This window comes from Salvia hispanica, chromosome 2, assembly GCF_029641045.1.
Source record: "Salvia hispanica isolate PSC_SH4W2 chromosome 2, Shi_PSC_v1, whole genome shotgun sequence".
Classification (NCBI taxonomy): Eukaryota; Viridiplantae; Streptophyta; class Magnoliopsida; order Lamiales; family Lamiaceae; genus Salvia; species Salvia hispanica.
This window is the reverse complement of record NC_142693.1, coordinates 29,886,606-29,906,043: the sequence shown is the minus strand read 5'-3', so window position 1 is coordinate 29,906,043 and position 19,438 is coordinate 29,886,606. Positions and strand designations below refer to the sequence as shown.

Sequence of the window (19,438 nt, the reverse complement as noted above, 5' to 3'; positions counted from 1 at the left end):
TATGATTTTATTAACATTTTTTGTTGATTGTATTGATATTTCTTAGTTGATGATCTAGACACTTAATTTAAATATTTAATAGCTATTATTTAGTTGTAGTTGTAGTTAGCAATTAGGTATTGAGTTAGCAATATAACACTCTCCGTCTATTTTATTTTGCTCTATTAACATCAAATACATGAAATCAGAAATTCTTGAGATGATTATTCATCTAAACAGAGATACCAATAGCCTTAACTTCAGGTTTCTTGACTTCCTCCTTGGGCACAGTCACCGTGAGCACCCCATTCTCCATCGCCGCCTTCACCTGCTCCAGCTTGGCATTCTCCGGCAGCCTAAAGCGGCGGAGGAACATGCCACTGCTCCTCTCCACGCGGTGCCACTTGTCGTTCTTCTCCTCCTGCTCCTTGCTTCTCTCCCCACTGATTTGCAAAATGCAACCATCCTCAACCTCAACCTTAACTTCCTCTTTCTTCAATCCGGGAACATCAACCTTGAAGAGATGGGCCTCCGGCGTCTCTTTCCAGTCGATGCGGGCGTTGGCCACCGCAGTAGTTTCACGCGCCGAGGAGGGGAAGTTGGTGGAGAGAGGAAAGTCCTGAAAGGGATCCCACACATCAAGAGAGAATGGGTCGAACACGTTGCTGCGCCGGTTGCCGAAGAAGCTTGGGATCACAGACATTTTGAAGAATTGATTGTTGGATTTGATTGCTGAAGATTTTTTCGGAATTTGATGATAGTCTTCGATAACTTAAGTGAGCATGTCATTTATACAGCTACCGATGATTCTAGATAATTCTAGTAATATTGGCGCATTGCGAATTTTATCCGTTTAGATCCGGGGATTCAGGAAAATTCGCGTAGGTTCTGTTCATAAAATGGGCTTTCGTGTCAGCATATAGTATATTTTTAGACCATGAAGAGCTAGGCCCATTTTGACCCTATCTTTTAATTTATTTCATTTTTCAACAGTGTAAATTGTAAATATATTGAATTATTTCAACCGTCTCACATTAGGGTCTGGTTGTTTATTTTTAGTTCATCCCGAGTCCCAATTTATTTATTTATTGAACTAAATAAATAGTAGTACATGATTTTTTCTTACGTACAAAATTAGGATGGGATCTTTATTTTATATTTTTTATACTCTGACAAAATAACCTAGGTACCAAACATGTGATTCTTTGAGTCATACAGGATATATATATAAATTTCAATTAAAAGTACCAAAATTATAATTTCACTCCTTTTTCCTTTCTTCTTTTCTTTTTCTTAGTTTTTATTTCCTCTTCTTTCTTTTTTCTCCAGTTTCTTCTTTTTAAAGTATTTTATACGTACATCTAATTGACATTCATAATATAAATTAAAAAAAAAATACCTAATTAAATTAATTACTTAAACTAATTAAATCAATTAAATATTTTTAATATTAATTGTATTATATCATTTTATGACTAAAACACCTAAAAAATATTCAGTCATTTTATATCGATGTAAAATAAATCATAATTTTAAAATTTATTAATATTATATTGATTAGCTATTAGTAAAATAAAATAATAAGTTATTATAATTTAATATTATATGATTTATATTTTAAATAAGTACTGTATATGACAACTGCTTCCATATACAGTTTACGACAATAACAATTAATTTGCTTTGCAAACCGATTATCATAAACACAACAAGAGAAAGAAAACATATTTTCATATAAATCAATTTAAAAATTTGAATTTTAAGAGTATAAAAAATTACTATTTTTATCAGTTAAATTCGAATGAACAGAAAAATTTGCAATATTCAGCAACTTAAAAAAAATATGAAAGTGCCGAATAATGCTAAAAGCCTTAAATAGTTATGTGTATTGACTTAGAAATATTTAAGTAAATTAATATTGCGTGTATGAATAAATAGATGCATCTGGAAACGACTGGTTAAATCATGAGTTCATCATTTCTAGCCCACCCTCGACTCTTCGAGAATCACCAGAATTCTCTCCTCGCGCTATAAATAATCCTTCTCCTTCACCCAATTTCCCAACAAACAATTCGAGTGATACAAAATTCCTCATCAATCAAACATTTGCACACAATAATTCTGTGATTATAAGCAAAAATGTCTCTGATTCCGAGCTTCTTTGGGCGCCGCAGCAGCAACGTCTTCGACCCATTCTCTCTTGATGTGTGGGATCCCTTTCAGGATTTTCCTCTCTCCACCAACTTCCCCTCCTCCGCCCGTGAAACAAGCGCGGTGGCCAACGCCCGCATCGATTGGAAGGAGACTCCGGAGGCCCATCTCTTCAAGGTTGATGTTCCTGGATTGAAGAAGGAAGAAGTGAAGGTTGAGGTTGAAGATGGCGGAATTCTGCAAATCAGTGGAGAAAGAAGCAAGGAGCAGGAAGAGAAGAATGACAAGTGGCACCGTATTGAGAGAAGCAGCGGCAAGTTCTGCCGCCGCTTTAGGCTGCCGGAGAATGCGAAGCTGGAGCAGGTGAAGGCGGCCATGGAGAATGGGGTGCTCACGGTGACGGTGCCAAAGGAAGAAGTCAAGAAGCCTCAAGTGAAGGCTATTGATATTTCTGGTTAAGTGGAAACTTTGGTTGCCAAGATTGATGTTTTTTTTTTTTTTTTTTTTAAAAAAAATTTCGGACTCTGTAACGTAACCTATCATAAAAATGTTGTACAAGATCGTTAAATAAACAGAGTGTTCTGATGTAGTGTTTGAACTTTTTATCCTCAGCAACATCTAGTATTTTAAATTTACAAGCCTTCTTCTAAACTTAATCGCATTCTTAATTTAGCAACAGCAACATGAAAAAGTTTGTTTGCTTAGTTTCTGAAAGTTGCATCAAACCTTGTTGGTACTTAGCAGATATGAAGTGGAGTAAGATAGAAATTATTTTATTTTTTAAGAAAGTCTGAAAACACTAGTAGGATCATAATTTTTCTGGTTTAATAGTACTCCCACATAATTTTTCTGGTTTAATAGTACTCCTACTACTTCCGCGAGTGATAATACAACCTTCTCAGTTGGGAGGAATCTGACCTTACAATCAATGGTGGATCGAAGGCGGATTATATAGTATTAGCTTGATTTAGTGCGCAAATGGCTATTTTTTTCATTGTTTGGGGCGACGCCGGAGGCAAACAGAGAAGACGGACAGGTAATTTTACGTCCTGATACGGGAAAAATAGTCACACAGAGAGGCGAGCGCCCCCTCCTGTCCCCCAAGATCCGCCGCGGCTTACAATCTATTCCTGAATAATCCAACATTGAGATCCATATAGTACTCCTTCTAGTTACTTAGACATAACACTAAACTAGATTATAATTTTAGGACCATACAGATCAGGGCGGATTCATTTTAGACCAAATAATATAACTAATATTTAACGGATCCAGAATTTGGAGTTAGTGGGTGCGATAAATAATTATAGTGAATTGAAACATCGAAGTCCGAGCAATCGTAGGCCTGTAGGCAACGACTAAATCCATTTGAGCCATATTTTCATGGCAAGTAATAATGAAAATAAAAAAAGTCAAATGAATTTTGACATTTAATAGTATTGCATTTTTATATTATTACAGATGCAAATATATTGTCATGTCCGAATAGAGCTATTAAAATATTAATATTATTATAAAAACATAAATAAAAGCTACTAAGATATTAATGAAATATAAATACAGAAATAAATCATAAATACAAACAATTATACAAGGAACTAAAATTCTAGTATGATAAACTAATACACTTAATAAGAGAAACAGAAAACAAATTGTCATTTTATATACGAAAAATAAAAGTAGATATAAAAGTGGTCTCACACATATATGTTGAACTTTAAAATCTACATTCCAATTAACTAGCTCTTCTCTACCACTTCTCCTCTGTGTAAAAGATACAAACACAGAACAAATAGGCGGCCTTTCCTTCCACTTAAAGCGGCGAGAGCTCCCAACAGAAGGTGATCGGAAAAAAATTTAGGGGTACAGTCGTACCCCCTTATTCCCACGTAGATCCACCGCTGCTTAAGATTAATATTTCTTTCGTTTCTTTATAATAGCTGAATTATTTTTCAATTTAGTGAAGTTTCTTTAAATTAAGTCATTTTCATAATATATAGGAATACTTAACTCACATTTTCTTTTATATTCTATTCTTTTTCTTAATTTATTCGCTTTTCCAATTTTATTTTCTCATCATTTTTCTTTTATCTTTCTCTATTACCTATCTATGTAACATACTAAACATCCATTCTTAAACTTTATCCTAAAAAGAAGTGTCTTAGATATAAAAAAACGGAGGGTGTAAAAACCAATATAATATATATACATTAGAAGAATTTTGTATGTGTAATCCTTTACTCGATTAAGTTAAAAATTGAATCAGTGATATCACGTTCGACACTTTCCATTTATACAAATAGTTACACCCTCAGTATCATGTCCCCAATTTTCATTTTAAGATATTGCTTATTAATTATTTTACTTTATTTTTATTACTTTAGTCATGAATTTCATATTCTACCAAATTACTTTATTCATATTTATTTTAAAATAATATATATACCAACGATCAACATTCTAGTACTAACTTTACTATCTATTTTCCTTTATATTTATTAAAATCCATACCAGATAAAAGTTGAATGCACAGCGACAGTATTTATAACTTAAAAGGTTAATTTTTCCCTTTTCGTTTATCTCGCGTTTAGCTTGTTTACTAATCTATGTAACAAAATTAGCTATTAAATTTTATCTTGAATTTAACTCGCCCATTATAGAATTGATTGACTAGCAAATTTTACTTTGAAAAAAGCTAAATTTGAATTGAATACTTTTCATTACTAAAGACAGACTAAGTTGGGCTTAACTAATGTTTTGACAAAATTAATAAAATATATAGATATACACTATTTTTATCCATAAATATAGTCTTAATTTTATATTTTGATCATTAACCAAAATTACTTTACTCTCTCCCTCCATAAAAAATACTCCTAAGAACTATTTTTATTTTAGTCCATTATATTAAAATGATGCACTTCTATGTAAGAACAAAATTTCTCTACAATGAATAAGGACTTATTCATTGTCCATTAACAATATTTCATTCACAATTTTCTTTTTATCAATCTTTTCCTTACATGTCTCATTAAAAGTTCATATTTTAAATAAATGTGAATAGTCATAAGGGAGGAACAAATATAATACTCCTTTAGTAACATATTCCGCTATCTAAATTCCACACGCATTTTTATAAAACTTATAGTAGTATATAAAAATAGGACTCAGATATCAATATATCATTAATTTTTTCAACTCATTTTTTTTTTGCACTCCTTCCGTCCTATTTTATCAGTCCTAGACGAATCATGCACATGTTTTAAGAAATGTAAAGGAAGTTGATGGAAAAAATTAGTGAAAATTGGATCTCATTTTCATGTATTAAGTTTATACAAAATGTGAGTGATGTGGAATTCTTAAAACCCTTATTGAGTCAAAGTGTGACACATGTTGGGGGGAGGGAGTACTACCTTCTATCGTGGGTGTTAAAAATATGTAACAAACAAATATATGCAAGACCTAAGAGAAGTACCCCATAATCACTACAAAAAATATCAATATTAGTGGCGAAAATTAGTGGCGGAAATAGTCCGCCAGTAATACTGGCGGAATAGTGGCGGATAATCCGCTAGAATATTTAGTAGCGGAATTCCCACGGAATTGTAGCGGATTTTAATTTGGCCATATCTGTGGCGGATTAATTCTGCCACTGTAAATCTTTTTTACAATAAAATAAATATATATTATAAGAAATAAAAATACTGGTGGATTTTTCCGCCACTGTTTTACGAATATGAATTAATTAAGTTAGAGCACAATTAGACTTACTTTTTCATTCACTACAATGCCTCCTCGCCCGCCCTAATTCTTCCACTCCAGCCCGTCGCCGCCGTCGTCACTCCAGCTCCGTCGCCGCGTCGTCACTCCAGATTCGTCGCCACTGTCGCCGCCGTCGCCGTTCCAGCCCTGTCGTCGCCGTCAACGCTCCAGCTCCGTCGCCGCTCCAGCCCTGTCGTCGCCGTCGCCGCTCCAGCCACGTCGTCGCCGCACCTTCTCCCACTGCCATTTCAATTTCTACAGCTTCTGGTTAGTCAATTATGCTCTCCAATACATACACCTTCCCCTTTTATCCTTATCTTATGTTTGAAAACTTTAATTAGATATTCAGAGATTCTGTGAAAATTGGCAAATCAGTTATGTGAGATTTCTCTAATGGCAGAAGTTGTGAGTTTGACATTAAGATTTCTGAGTGTCGTGCTATCTAAGACACTGGAGATTTAATTTTTTTTTTGTGCTCTGAGTGGAAACTGATCTTCTGTGATAACCACATTTGTTGGAACACTAGATACTGCTTGCTATCTGACTTGATAAAGGCTTACTTGAACAGAAGTTTGGTTAGCTTCTTTTCTTGTTTTCCATATATCCATTGTGCTGTCAATGTTTTCACATTTTACTTGTTGGATTTGGACATGCATGGAAGTGCCTATATCTGAATACCAGTTGCAAATTTTTAATTTTGTATAGCTTGTGTGTCTGGACAAGCAAGAGCTAATTGAATCGGTTGAACGCAAGGATGTCATATGTTCATTATTTACTAATTAATTTTGATATTTCTACAGATGAAACAGTAAGCAAGTCCGAAGTGTTGTCAAAATAAAAATGACTCTTGGAGTGTATATTGTTGCTTTGTTATTATGAATTTTGATCGAGCTTTTTAATGTTAGTTCTGAAGTTTTAATCAATCTATTAAAGACTGTATTAGTATTGTCTATAAGATTGGATACTCAATGCTATCTGTTTTTTTTGTGTTTTATGATAATCTAGAGTTAATTTATTATCTCGTATTAATTGAAAATACTTACAGTGGTGAATAACCATAATTTACTCTTGGCTTTTCCTTGTGGAATGAATGTACGATAGGTTGTTTCTTCATATATTTGCTATTCATTTATCTCATCTTTGATACTTTTATTTGATATAATTTTTATCGCAGTTATCCAATAATAATCGAAAATAATACAGGCTTTCTAGGTTTCACATATAGAAGTGGATGGATGTATACATACTGAGTTTTTCAGTAGTTATATTGATATGTTCCATACTCTAAGTTGTTTATTGTTTGTGGTTATATTGGCATGTAATCCATCTTGTTTCCTTATTAATTACAGGTGTTTGGAGACAGAAAAACCGGGTTAATCAGTGCTGAATGACTGCAGGATCCAACCAAGGGGGAGTTCGGAGAGGAGTTGGTGTCATTAACGGGCTCCTTCCACAAATCTGTGACTACTTCATTGAAAGGTAACCGAATAGATGAAGCTGGTGAGTTTGGATTGTAATGGCAGAGAATTTGCAGCGATGAGAAGATGTTGAACTAAATACTTATGTGGTTTTTCTTCCATAGGTGCTGCTTTTGATGAGATTGAGAGTGCTCTATCGAACTTCGATGATGGGCCATATTTTCTTAGCCAGCTCAGTTTGGTGAGATATTATACAACTTTTATATGATATGAATGTAAGCCGATTTATGATAATGGAAATTGCATTAAGGAAAGATGCTAAACATTCATTGTGTTTCTTGCAATGTTTCAAGTCTATGGTGGATTCAAAGTGTCATAAATTGAGTTAGTGATTAATGCATGAAATTTGCTAGAATGTTTTATTTCATGATTTACCTCAGATGGATATTGCCTATAATCTCTTCGTTGAAAGATATCAACCCTTCTTCTCTTAAGTTAAGAACCACGACATCACAGTAGGAAGGCCGAAACTTGCACTGTGGATTGAGGTACAGCAGCGGACTGTGTTTAAGGAAGAACATTTAATTGATTATACATATCATCTGCGTCCATTCCTTAGAATAGTACTTACAAGTTGGTATAATTTGTTTACCTTTAAACTTGAGTCTTCCATCAAGATTTCCAACAATTGTGAATACTAATTCCATGCAATTTCATCTGTCAGCAACTTGCCTTATATTTGTGCTCCCCTTAGTTAACAACTCTTCGTAAGACTGGCAGATGGATTGATATATTTCTGAAATATTTTGGCGTAAACCAGTACGGTCAGTTGGGAACTTGGGTGATATGGAAGTAGACAAATAGTAGTCTTGAGTTAGTGAGTCATCTTGTTTCTTAATTACCTCAACTTCGATATGGTTAGTTGCAAAGTACTCTAGGAGGGAGCAATGAATGGACTTGGCTTGTAGTGTATGATTTTCAATATAAAAAATGGTGGTTTGGTGTATGCTAAACTAATTAGTTTCATTCACTTTGTTGATGTAGAGGATGGCAAAACATTTTGCTGGGGATGGAACAAAGATGGGCAGGTATCATATGTACATAGTGAAGCATCTCATTTTGTTCATTAAACTCCAAACTATAGAATTATTGATACTCTGTTTTTGGTTGAGACAGCTTGGTTTGGGTGACGCGATAGATCGGAATACTCCTCTAAAGTAGCGATGGAGGGATATGTGGCGAGAAACGTGGAATGCGGGTGGTGACCACACTTCTCCTAGATGAGCCAACTAGCTGATCATGTCCCTCCCAGCCGAGACGAGTACAATTGAGCCAACAGTCCCACAAGTCAAGTTACTCCGCTGCCCGACCTGATGATTGTACTACATGAACATAAACCGTTATTTTGTTAACTAATTTTAGAATTTGCACTTATGCTCAATATTATTAAACTTTGGTGTAATGAATAATTTTGAGTAATTAATGAGTATTCGTGTCTATTGTTACTTTTGCTATGAAAAATGTATTGCTTTGTTGGAAAATTATCATAATAGGCTGGATAAATAATAAAACAAATATAATCAAAATTTGTATCAAAATATAGTGGCGGATTAATTCTGCCACTAAATAGCATCATATGTTAGTGGCGGAACAGTGGCGGAATTTCAGTGGCGGAACTAGGTTCCGCCACTAATAATGGCACCCCAAAATCCGCCACTATATTTAACTTTACTGGCGGAATTTCTCTGGCGAATTATTTTCCGTGAGTAATCCGCCACTATGTTTCTGTGGCGGAAAAATTTCCGCCACTGATATTTTAGCGGCGAATATATTGCAGCGGTTCTGTTCCGCCACTAAATCCGCCACTAACTGCTTTACTGGCGAAAATATGAGATTTAGTGGCGGATATTTCCACCACTAATTAGCGATTTTTTTGTAGTGAATTGAATACCCTCTTCTTTGGATGCTCCATTCATTGGTTATAATTTTTAAAAATCTTTTATGACACTCGATATGTTTCTGATTAAATAGCTACAATTTGGGCTGTTTTAAAATGGGCCGTTAATTAATTGACATGCCCAAATTTATAATTCAATCCTTAGATAGGAGAAACCAGAGACGTGCAGAAAATGGCAGCAGAATCTAGAATCTACGATTTCTACACCAATGCAGAGAAATCCAGAATCTACGCGATGCGAAACTGACCGATTTATCCCCACATTACTGTATACTCCCTCCGCCACCATTAGGACTCTCGTTTGTGGGCGGCATAAATTTTCCGAAATATTAAGAAAAATGGATGAAAAAAATTAATATAACAGGGGTCCCACTTGTATATACTTAGTTTTAAATAAAATATGAGTGGAATGAATTGGTGAAAGGTAGGACCCTATTATTACCATTTATGGTAAAAGTGAGCCGGGACTCCTATTCACGAACACGAACGGACTAAAATAAAAAAAAAAACGGAACTCCTATTAGCGGACAGAGAGAATATTCTCCTACTCATTCATCCCGATTCCTCGTCAAAACATCTCAAGTCTTTAGTATAAGTTCTCAGCAATAACCCAATCGCACGCATTAATATTCTCCGATTAGAAGCAAAAATGTCTCTGATCCCAAGCTTCTTGGGCCGCCGCAGCAGCAACGCCTTCGACCCATTCTCCCTTGATGTATGGGATCCATTCCAGGGCTTTCCTCTCTCCACCAACATCCCCTCCTCCGCCCGTGAAACCTTTGCGGTGGCCAATGCCCGGATCGATTGAAAGGAGACGCCGGAGGCCCATCTCTTCAAAGTTGATGTTCCCGGATTGAAGAAGGAAGAAGTTAAGGTTGAGGTTGAAGATGGCGGAATTCTGCAAATCAGTGGAGAGAGAAGCAAGGAGCAGGAGGAGAAGAATGACAAGTGGCACCGCATTGAGAGGAGCAGTGGCAAGTTCTACCGCCGCTTTAGGCTGCCGGAGAATGCCAAGCTGGAGCAGGTGAAGGCAGCCATGGAGAATGGGGTGCTGACGGTGACGGTGCCAAAGGAGGAAGTGAAGAAACCTGAAGTGAAGGCTATTGATATCTCTGGTTAAGTGGAAAATTTGGTGCCTGAGTTTTCTTTGATTTTCAGTTTGTGAAGATTGATGTCGTGTGTTTTTTTTTTTAATTTCCGAACAAAATAATGTAAACTATTTTCAAAGAGTAGTATAATATCTATAAATATATAAAAGGCGAGTTTTGAGAATAATTACACGTGTGCAATTGATAATATAAAAAAAAATTCTAATATACTTACTACATTATTAAATTTAAATAATAGTGTAACCTGAAATATTAATACTATGACTCTTATTTTTTTCATAATTAACTACCGACTAATAATATTTATTGCCACTTATCCACTAACCTATTAATTTTGGGATTTATATAGTCGTCGTAATAAATTATGAAGAGATCATCAATTTAAATATGTATGTGGATATACAAGTCAACCATCTTGAAGATTATGGTCGGGCTTCTTGCTCCAGACAAGGTAATCTTGATTCTTCCAAGTTCGTTCCTTTTATTTGGTATTATGTTGTACTTTATACTGATATTATTATTATTGATAGAAGCTAATTTTGATTGGGATTGACTGTCTTCTTATGGTCTCTCATTAATTATGAACAACTAGGGTGAGATATTGATTCGTGGGAGAAGATGGCACGAGTTGATCAGTGATGAGGAACTATCTGGCCTAAGAAGTGGCTTGGTGAGATAATACTGTTTGCACATCCTCAATCATTTCAGTAATTCTAATCTAGACAGTTCTTGAATCTACTGCTCACTGTAACAGGTTTTTCAGAGTGCAACACTTTTTTATTCTCTCACTGTTCGTGAAAATGTCGGGTTTCTGTTGTAAGATATTTGTCTTTATAAATAGTTTTTGCTTCATTGTTATCAACTGTATTTCATGTTTAAGTTATTGGTACAATAAATTGCTATTGTATAAATTTGTGATTTTAAAACTTGAAATAATAATATTGTTTCTCATTCGGTATATGTGTTATTTTTTTTGTCTGTCTGATTTTATATTTTTTAATAAATATTTTTATTCTATGTATTTATGATTTCAGATTTTATACAATGATATTTTTATAAATTTGTAAAATCATTTCACAATATAAAATAAGTTTAAATAAATAAAAAAAAGGATCGTGCATCGCAAGTGGGTGATACTAGTTGTTAAATAAACAGAGTGTTTTGATGTAATGTTTGAACTTTTTATACTCAGCAATACCTAATGCATACATAAGTTTACAAGTCTTTTCGCATTCTTAATTTAGCAACATAAAATGTTTGTTTGCCCAATTTCTGAAAATTGCATCAACCTCGTTGTTACATATTCCCTCCGTCCACAAATAGGAGTCCCATTTTTATCTGGCATGAATTGTAATAAATGTTAAAAAAAGTGGGTGGAAGAAAGTTAGTGGAATATGAGTCTCACTTGTATATGTAAGTGGAATGTGTTAGTGGAATGGGAGATCTTTTTACCATTTATGGTAATTATGAATCGGGATTCCTATTCATGGATAAACCAAAATAGAAAAACGGTACTCTTATTCGTGGACGGAGAGAGTATCAAATATGAGTGGAGTAACATGATATTAGTACAGTCTAAAAACACTAGTGGGATCATAATTTTTGGCTTAACCACTCCACTAATACTTCCACGAGTGATAATACAAGTGACAATACAGCTTTTCTTAATTAGGAAGAATCTGACTTTGCAATCTAGTAAAGCATAACACTAAACAAGATTCATTCTAGGAACATACAGGATCAGGGCAGATTCATTTTAGATCAAACAAGATTAGTACTCAGATTAATATTCCTTCCATTTCTTCGTACTCTCTCCGTTCTATATTTAGTACTCTCTCTGTCCAATGCTACTTACATATTTATTTTCACACTATCCCAAACTATTTGCGCTATTTCTATTTTAAATAAAAAATTATTGTATTTAATTAAGAAATTAGAGTTAATTAGTGTGTCCCTTATTAAGTGTTGTCTTATTACATTTAAAATTCTAATTTAATCACATTAATTACTCATGTTTAAATTTTCGTTGTCAAAGTGAAAAGTACGAGTTGCATGGGACGGAGTGAGATCGTTTTATGCTAGTAAAGTCATTTTCCCTTTTAGTTCTAGATCTAGGCCTCAAGTCCTGTCCACGTCATCATTTCCCTAATTTTCTGCGCTAGACCACAACTCCCACAACCCTGCAGCCTCATCTAGACCTCATTTAGGCCCCAACTATTAAATTAAACTATTCGCAACTACAAGCTATTTTATTCGTAAAAACAATTTTGAATAATTATATCATAGAAAATTCATTCTTTATTCGAAAATTGAAAATTACAAACATTAAAACATACTCCCTCGTTCCATGTTAATTGAATCATTTTATTATTTTGAGAAGTTCCATGTTAATTGGATCATTTCTATTTTTGGCAAAAAGTAATCATATATCTTACTTTATTCTCTTTTCATCTCATAATACTTTATTCTCTTTTACTTTATTCACTGTCCACTTAACATAATATTTTTAGTCTCCATGACGAAAAGAAGCGCCTCTACTAACAAAGAACAAACGGAGTAATATACTATTTAAAAACGTTATCCCATTAAAACTGTACAAATAACTAAATACATCAAATTGAAAAAAAGCTTAGTCCAAAAAATATATTTAACCTAAAATTTTCTCATTTCTCTTCGTCAAAAAGCGCGCAGTGATCTTTTTCCTCTCCTCTCTTTTAAAATTAAACAAATACTTTGAAGGTTCAAATACAACTCCTTAAAAATTACAATTTTCTTTTAAAAAAATTTTTGAATTGCGGCCGGATCCGTCCTGACCCGAACACCTCGCAATGTGGGGCCGAACCACAACTGAGCGCGTCCCGAGAGCATGCAAAGTCGGGCCGGACCACAATCAGGCCCGGCCTCAGGCTGCTCCGGCGGCTCCGGACGCATCCTAGTCCCGTAGACACCCCCCCCCCACCCATATGCCGTGGGCCAAATAGGAACACTTCCATCACTGCGGAATGAAGGGAGTGACTGAGTTACTTTTTAATTTTAGAAAGTTTCTTTATAATTAAATCATTTTACACTATAAATGTAATTAACTCACACTTTCTTTTCTACTTCGTTCTTTCTCATGGCACATTATTAATTTTTCAATGTTATTTTCTCTATTTTTTGATCTTACTCTATTACCTACCCACTTTAATATAGCTACACATTCATTCTTAAGCTTTATCTCAGAAATTATAAGTATCTCATGTTCGACAATTTCCATTTATACAAATATAAGAATTTTGTATAATCATTTACTTGATTAAATTAATATTTGAATAAGTGATATCATGTTCAGACACTTTCCATTTATACGAAAAGATACTCCCTAAGTTATCGTATCCCAATTTTTTATTTTATGATATCCCTTATTAATCATTCTACTTTATTTTTACTATTTCAGTAATGGTTCTCTTCTCATGTTGTACAAATCACTCTACTCATACTATTATTAAATTAATATATATGCAACCAACCAACATTCAAGTATTCAACCACTGAGATAAGTTAGTATAAGCGATATTTAGGATTATATAAAATCGAATCCGAGGCTGAAAATTTTCGTCACTAGACTCACTACAATGTACTAACAATACGTACATAAATTTTGGGCTAATGATTTAATCATTTAATTGATTTCCGCCCAGCAACAATTCTCATAACCTCACGCTCCTCCTCGGGCTACAAATATTAATTTATACTTACAAATAGGGGTGGGTAAACGGTTTTCGATTATTCGGTTAATCGATAATTGAAATTTACGGTATTCAGGTCGGTACCGGTTTTACGTTTTGCTTCAAGTCGGTTATCAGTTATAACCGACCGGTTATTATCGGTTATAACCGATAACCGAAATTAAATTAATTTTCATTTCAATTATATATTTAATTAATACTAGAAGAAATTGTAATTTATATCTAAATTTTGTCAAAGTCTCGTATTGCAATGTCAAAAAAATCCATTTTAATTCGTGTCACTATCAATAATAATAATAATAATAATAATAATAATAATAATAATAATAATTAAAAAAAAGTAGATAAAAAGTTAAAAGTTAAAACTATAAATAATTTTAATTTCAATTTTATTTTTAATTAATAATAAAAGAAATTGTAATGTACTTTTAAACTTCGTCACAATAGAAAAATTTGTAATTTACTTCCAAATGTTTGTCAAAGTCTCATATTGCAGTATCAAAAAAATCTATTTTAATTTGTATCACTATCACATATACTATACTATCTCAAAGTTTATAAAGTTTCTAAATATTATTTTAAAAGTAAGATCTCTCAAATTAATAAAGTGCTTAAGCATTACAACTATTTTAAAAATAGCATAACCCTTTACTTATTATTGGAGAAAAGTTTTAAAATTTTAGATCATATAAAGTTTAACTCTTTAAAAGTGCCTAAACAATTTATGTATTACTTGCAAATAGAAATAATAATAATAATAATAATAATAATAGTAATAATAATAATAATAAAGTAGATAAAAGTTAAAACCATAAACAATTTTAATTTTAATCCGGTTAGTTCGGTTATAACCGATAATCGACCGGTTCTAACCGAGTCGGTTAACTAAGTAACCGAACTTAAGATCGAGTCGGTTCCGGTTAGTTTTTTCATGAAAATAGAATTTTCAGTTTTTCGGTTCGGTTCGATTTTTAAAAAAAAAATTGATTTTTCGGTTCGGGCAAAAAAAAACTAAAAAATCGAATTATATTATAAATATAATATTATATATATTTATTCTATTAATTTAAATATATTATATCATATATATAATATATATTCTTTTAATATATTTTATATAATATGTATGGGGAGTGTTATATTGCTAACTCAATACTTAATTGCTAACTACAACTAAATAATAGCCATTAGATATTCAAATTAAGGGTTTAGATCATCAACCCCTAAATGTCAATACGATCAACAAAAACGTCAATAAGGGTATTAAGGTCAATTTACAACAAATTAGTTGTAACTAACTTTTAAAAAATATCTCATAACTTTAAAACATATATAACTTTCTCGATTTAAATTATTTTTTAGCATAACATACATCAAATTAAAGATAATAAAATAAGGATTCTAACGAGATCTCACTTACATATGTTCCAACGTCAAAATTTGAAAAAAAATTTAAATTTTTTTAATTTTTTCGTACAGTACAAAGGTCAACATATTATATAAAGTATATCAATATAATAAATGTAGAATGTCAATATAAGCAATGTGTTAACATTCTCAAAGTATTGTCTTGACATTCTCAAAGCATTGTGTTGATATATTTGAAACACTATATTGATATTTTCATCCAAAACCCTAATTTGGTAGTTTTTTTTATATTTTTCAATTTAATTAATAAAAATGAAAATTACACGTGGCAAATTGTGGACCACAAGTTTTCTAAAATCCTATGGTCTTAAGTTGTAGTTAGCAATTAAATAATGAGTTAGCAATTAAATAATGAGTTAGCAATTGATCACTTCCCTAATATGTATTATTAGTATTATATATTTATATTATATTAGTAGAGGTGTGTTATATTGCTAACTCACTCCTAAATTGCTAACTACAACTAAATGATAGGCATTAAAATTTTAAATTAAAGTTGAAGATCATTCAACCCTTGAGTATTAATATCATGCACAAAAAATATCAATATGGGTATTAATGTCAATTAACTATAAAATTAGTTATAACTAACTTTTAAAAGAAATCTCAAAACTTTAAATTCATCTAACATATATCAAATTAAAGATAATTTTATAAGGATTCTAACGATATTCTACATGCATATGTTCCGACATCAAAATTTGAAATTTTTTTTGAAAAGTTTTAATTTTTTCGTACAGCAGAAATGTCAACATACTATATAAAATATGTCAATATAAGCAATGAGTTAACATTCTTAAAGCATTGTGTTGACATTCTCAAAGCATTGTATTGATATTTTCGAAACACTATATTGACATTTTCATCCAATACCCTAATTTGGAGATTTTTTTTTTATCTTTTTCGATTTAATTAATAAAAATAAAAATTACACGTGGCAAATTGTAAACCACACGTTTTCTAAAATCCTATGGCCTTAAATTAGTTGTAGTTAGCAATTAAATGATGAGTTTGCAATTGATCACTCCTAATATGAGTATATACTCCATATTTTTTCGATTTTTCAGTTTTTCGGTTTGGTTCGATTTTGATTTTCAAGAAAATTCGGTTTTTCGGGTTCGGTTCGGTTTGGGCAAAAAACCGAACCGAAACCTGAATGCACACCTCTACCTCAGAGGTCACCATTGTGGAGAGAGGGTCTATCTCCATGCCCCATCGTCTCCACCTCAGAGCAGATGCTCATATCGGCCCTCATCGGCCCTGCTATGGGCCTCCATTGTGTGGGCTCAGACTGATGATGGAGCCGATATCCCCTTTTTATTTTATTTTTAAATTTAATTGAATTTTTAATCCATTATATATACTTCATTCCCCATCAATTCACATTCATCCACTTTCCAATCTCAATTTCAATTTTCTATCTTTATCTCTTATATATATATTTTTTCAATGTAGGATGTTTTATTTATGTTTTATTTTATTTTTAAATTAAATTTATTTTTTGTCGTATATTACATTGTCTTTTAATTACACAAACAAGTGAAATATTAAAAATAATGATGATGTAGAAATGAGAGGGACTCTAAGATAGACTCTAGGATAGGCTCTCATTAAAGGAAGATAGGCTCTGAGATGGGTCTGCTGATGTGGCAGGAGAAAATAGTGATAGGCCTTGAGATTGGCTCCGTAGAATGGTCACAACTGCTAATGCTAAGTTCAATTAACGGATCCTAAAAATTTAAAATACGAATATAGAAAAAATGGGTGAACAAAAGTTATTTATAAACAATTATAGGAATTTAAAAATTAGGGCTCGTCGCGTCGCAAGCACCCACTACGCGTGCAGCCGCACACGATATGCTGCCCAGGCGGCCTATCGCCCTTCCACACCCAGGGCGGCTCTCCCGTCAACGCCCACCCACAATCATTGGTTGCCCGCGCCCCTCAGCGCACCACAACCCAACCTTCTATATTATAATTACTCCCTCTGTTTTACTATAGTTGAGTCAATTTTTTATTTCGGAAAGTTTCTTCATGGTTGAAGTTGAGTCATTTCCATATATGGTAACATTTTTCTCTATCTTACTTTACTCTCTCTTATTTTATTCTCTCAACTTTATTTACTTTATACTTTATTCTCTCTACTTTTTTCTCTCTTACTTTTTTATCTATTTATTTAACACACCCAACATCCATTTCTTAGACTCCGTGCCCAAAAGTTTCGTCTCAATTATAGTGTAACAGGGAGTATTTTTTTTGGCTCATCTGATTATATCCCAAGTCAATTCATATCTCGTCAATCACAATCACGCTATGCCAGCAACACTAGATTTCCTTTTCAAAGTATTCTCAGTATTAGAGAGCAACAATCTGTTGTACTTGTACCTCAGGAAAATCTTATCAAGCGAAACATTGCCCTTCTCATTTTCTAGAGCTATTGAACTAGGTAAATTTTAATGGCAAACATTGTCAAAAAGCACACAAACAACAATAATTCAAGAATCAAACTGATGATACAATCAGACTCAACATATCCACTGCAGCATCCTATTAACACATAGCACTAATTCAAACACAATATTAAAGGCAATACTTCCTAGAATAAACATAAACTAGTTCAATACATGATTAATGAACTTATCCAGAGATTTCAATGATCTTCACCGGCTTCTTCGGCTTGACTTCCTCCTTCGGCACAGTAATTATTAGCACCCCATTTTCCATGCATACCTCCATCTCATCCAAATCAGCATTCTCCGGCAGCCTCAAGCGGCGGAGGATCCCACTCCTCCTCTCCTTGCAGTGCCACTTCTCGCTCTCCTCCTCCTCCTCCTCCTCATTGCTTCTCTCTCCAATAATCTGTAAAACTCGACCATCTTCAACCTTAATCTTAACATCCTCTTTCTTGAAACCAGGCACATCCACCTTCACCACATGCCCCTTCGCCGTCTCCTTCCAGTCCACGCTAGCACCACCACCGTTCTCACCGGCGTTTCCACCACATCTACCAATCTGATTCCACTCCATCGTTTTCGACACCACACGCTTGCCTCTACCAATATCAAGCACGTATAAACTAGTCTTCCCTCTCTCATCAACAGGGACACGCCTCGAAAAAGGCCTTACAACAGCTGACCATGTCTTCAATTTATAGTAGAACCTATACATAAGGGTTATCCTTTCATCCCCATTGATTTCAACATCAATGCCGAATGTGGCAGCAATCACTTACAGCAACACGATACTCAGGGAAGTAGGAAAAGTAAATTGGGCCATCACATAAACTTGATTCGGCCTTAGCCAATACAGAAGCATCAAATTTCTTAAATCTCTTGTCACGAAGATGGACTAATGCAGATGTGTTTGAACCGAGTTTTGTGGGTTTCAAACCCACGTGAATCATTACAACATGAACGGAGCGGCAATCATTTTGAAATGCTCTTGCACGATGTTCAGATAAGAGAGTAAACGTTGCGGAACCCTTTTTCAGAGGGATTTCTTCGTCAACGGTGTTAACTTTACAATCAAAAGACCAACAACAACCCCTTGGCTCAAAAATATTTGTGGCTGAAAAAGGAGGTAGTTTCCAATCATTGACGGATTTTTCGATTTTTTCTGAGATCTTTTTTACTTTGTTTTTGTGAGAATTCTTCATAATTTGCTACAACAAAAATTTCCTGAGAAAAATGGGTATAGTAAATGTAACATCTCGGAATTTAGAACCCTAATTTTAGAGCCCTAAAATTTATTATCGATGACGTGGAAGATGTGAATTATTTGATAAGTGAATTTATTGCATGAGTTCATTTGATTGAGAGTTTGAAAAGTCAAATTTGTTGACTATTATGATGTGGCATATGTGATTAATTAATTTATAAGGTGAATTATTTGTTTAAGGGTGAGTGA

General features: G+C 33.5%; 2 protein-coding genes, 1 long non-coding RNA gene and 2 pseudogenes across 3 annotated transcripts; 3 read left to right on the top strand and 2 right to left on the bottom strand.

Annotated features, from left to right (window-relative positions):
- Positions 1–124: 124 nt before the first annotated feature.
- Positions 125–754, bottom strand: LOC125202276 (17.8 kDa class I heat shock protein-like). The gene has a single exon (XM_048100648.2). The coding sequence runs from the start codon at positions 680–682 to the stop codon at positions 212–214; it is 471 nt and encodes a 156-aa protein (XP_047956605.1). The 5' UTR covers positions 683–754; the 3' UTR covers positions 125–211.
- Positions 755–1,961: 1,207 nt separating this feature from the next.
- LOC148932099 (18.2 kDa class I heat shock protein-like) lies at positions 1,962–2,719 on the top strand. Its single transcript, XM_089063667.1, has one exon. It carries the CDS (start codon positions 2,119–2,121, stop codon positions 2,587–2,589), a length of 471 nt encoding a protein of 156 aa, XP_088919793.1. The 5' UTR covers positions 1,962–2,118; the 3' UTR covers positions 2,590–2,719.
- A 3,034-nt stretch (positions 2,720–5,753) lies between these two features.
- LOC125217046 (uncharacterized) lies at positions 5,754–8,815 on the top strand. Its single transcript, XR_007175551.2, has 5 exons — positions 5,754–6,159; positions 7,242–7,371; positions 7,475–7,551; positions 8,355–8,398; positions 8,487–8,815. It is a non-coding gene; the product is annotated as an uncharacterized LOC125217046 (long non-coding RNA).
- Positions 8,816–9,821: 1,006 nt separating this feature from the next.
- Positions 9,822–10,461, top strand: LOC125202547 (17.8 kDa class I heat shock protein-like; annotated as a pseudogene).
- Positions 10,462–18,169: 7,708 nt separating this feature from the next.
- On the bottom strand, positions 18,170–19,187 carry LOC148932098 (uncharacterized; annotated as a pseudogene).
- Positions 19,188–19,438: the final 251 nt, after the last annotated feature.

What these genes read in the sequence shown, in the direction of transcription:
- LOC125202276 (XM_048100648.2), bottom strand. Translation starts at nt 682, where the DNA reads ATGTCTGTGATCCCAAGCTTCTTCGGCAACCGGCGCAGCAACGTGTTC.
- LOC148932099 (XM_089063667.1), top strand. Translation starts at nt 2,119, where the DNA reads ATGTCTCTGATTCCGAGCTTCTTTGGGCGCCGCAGCAGCAACGTCTTC.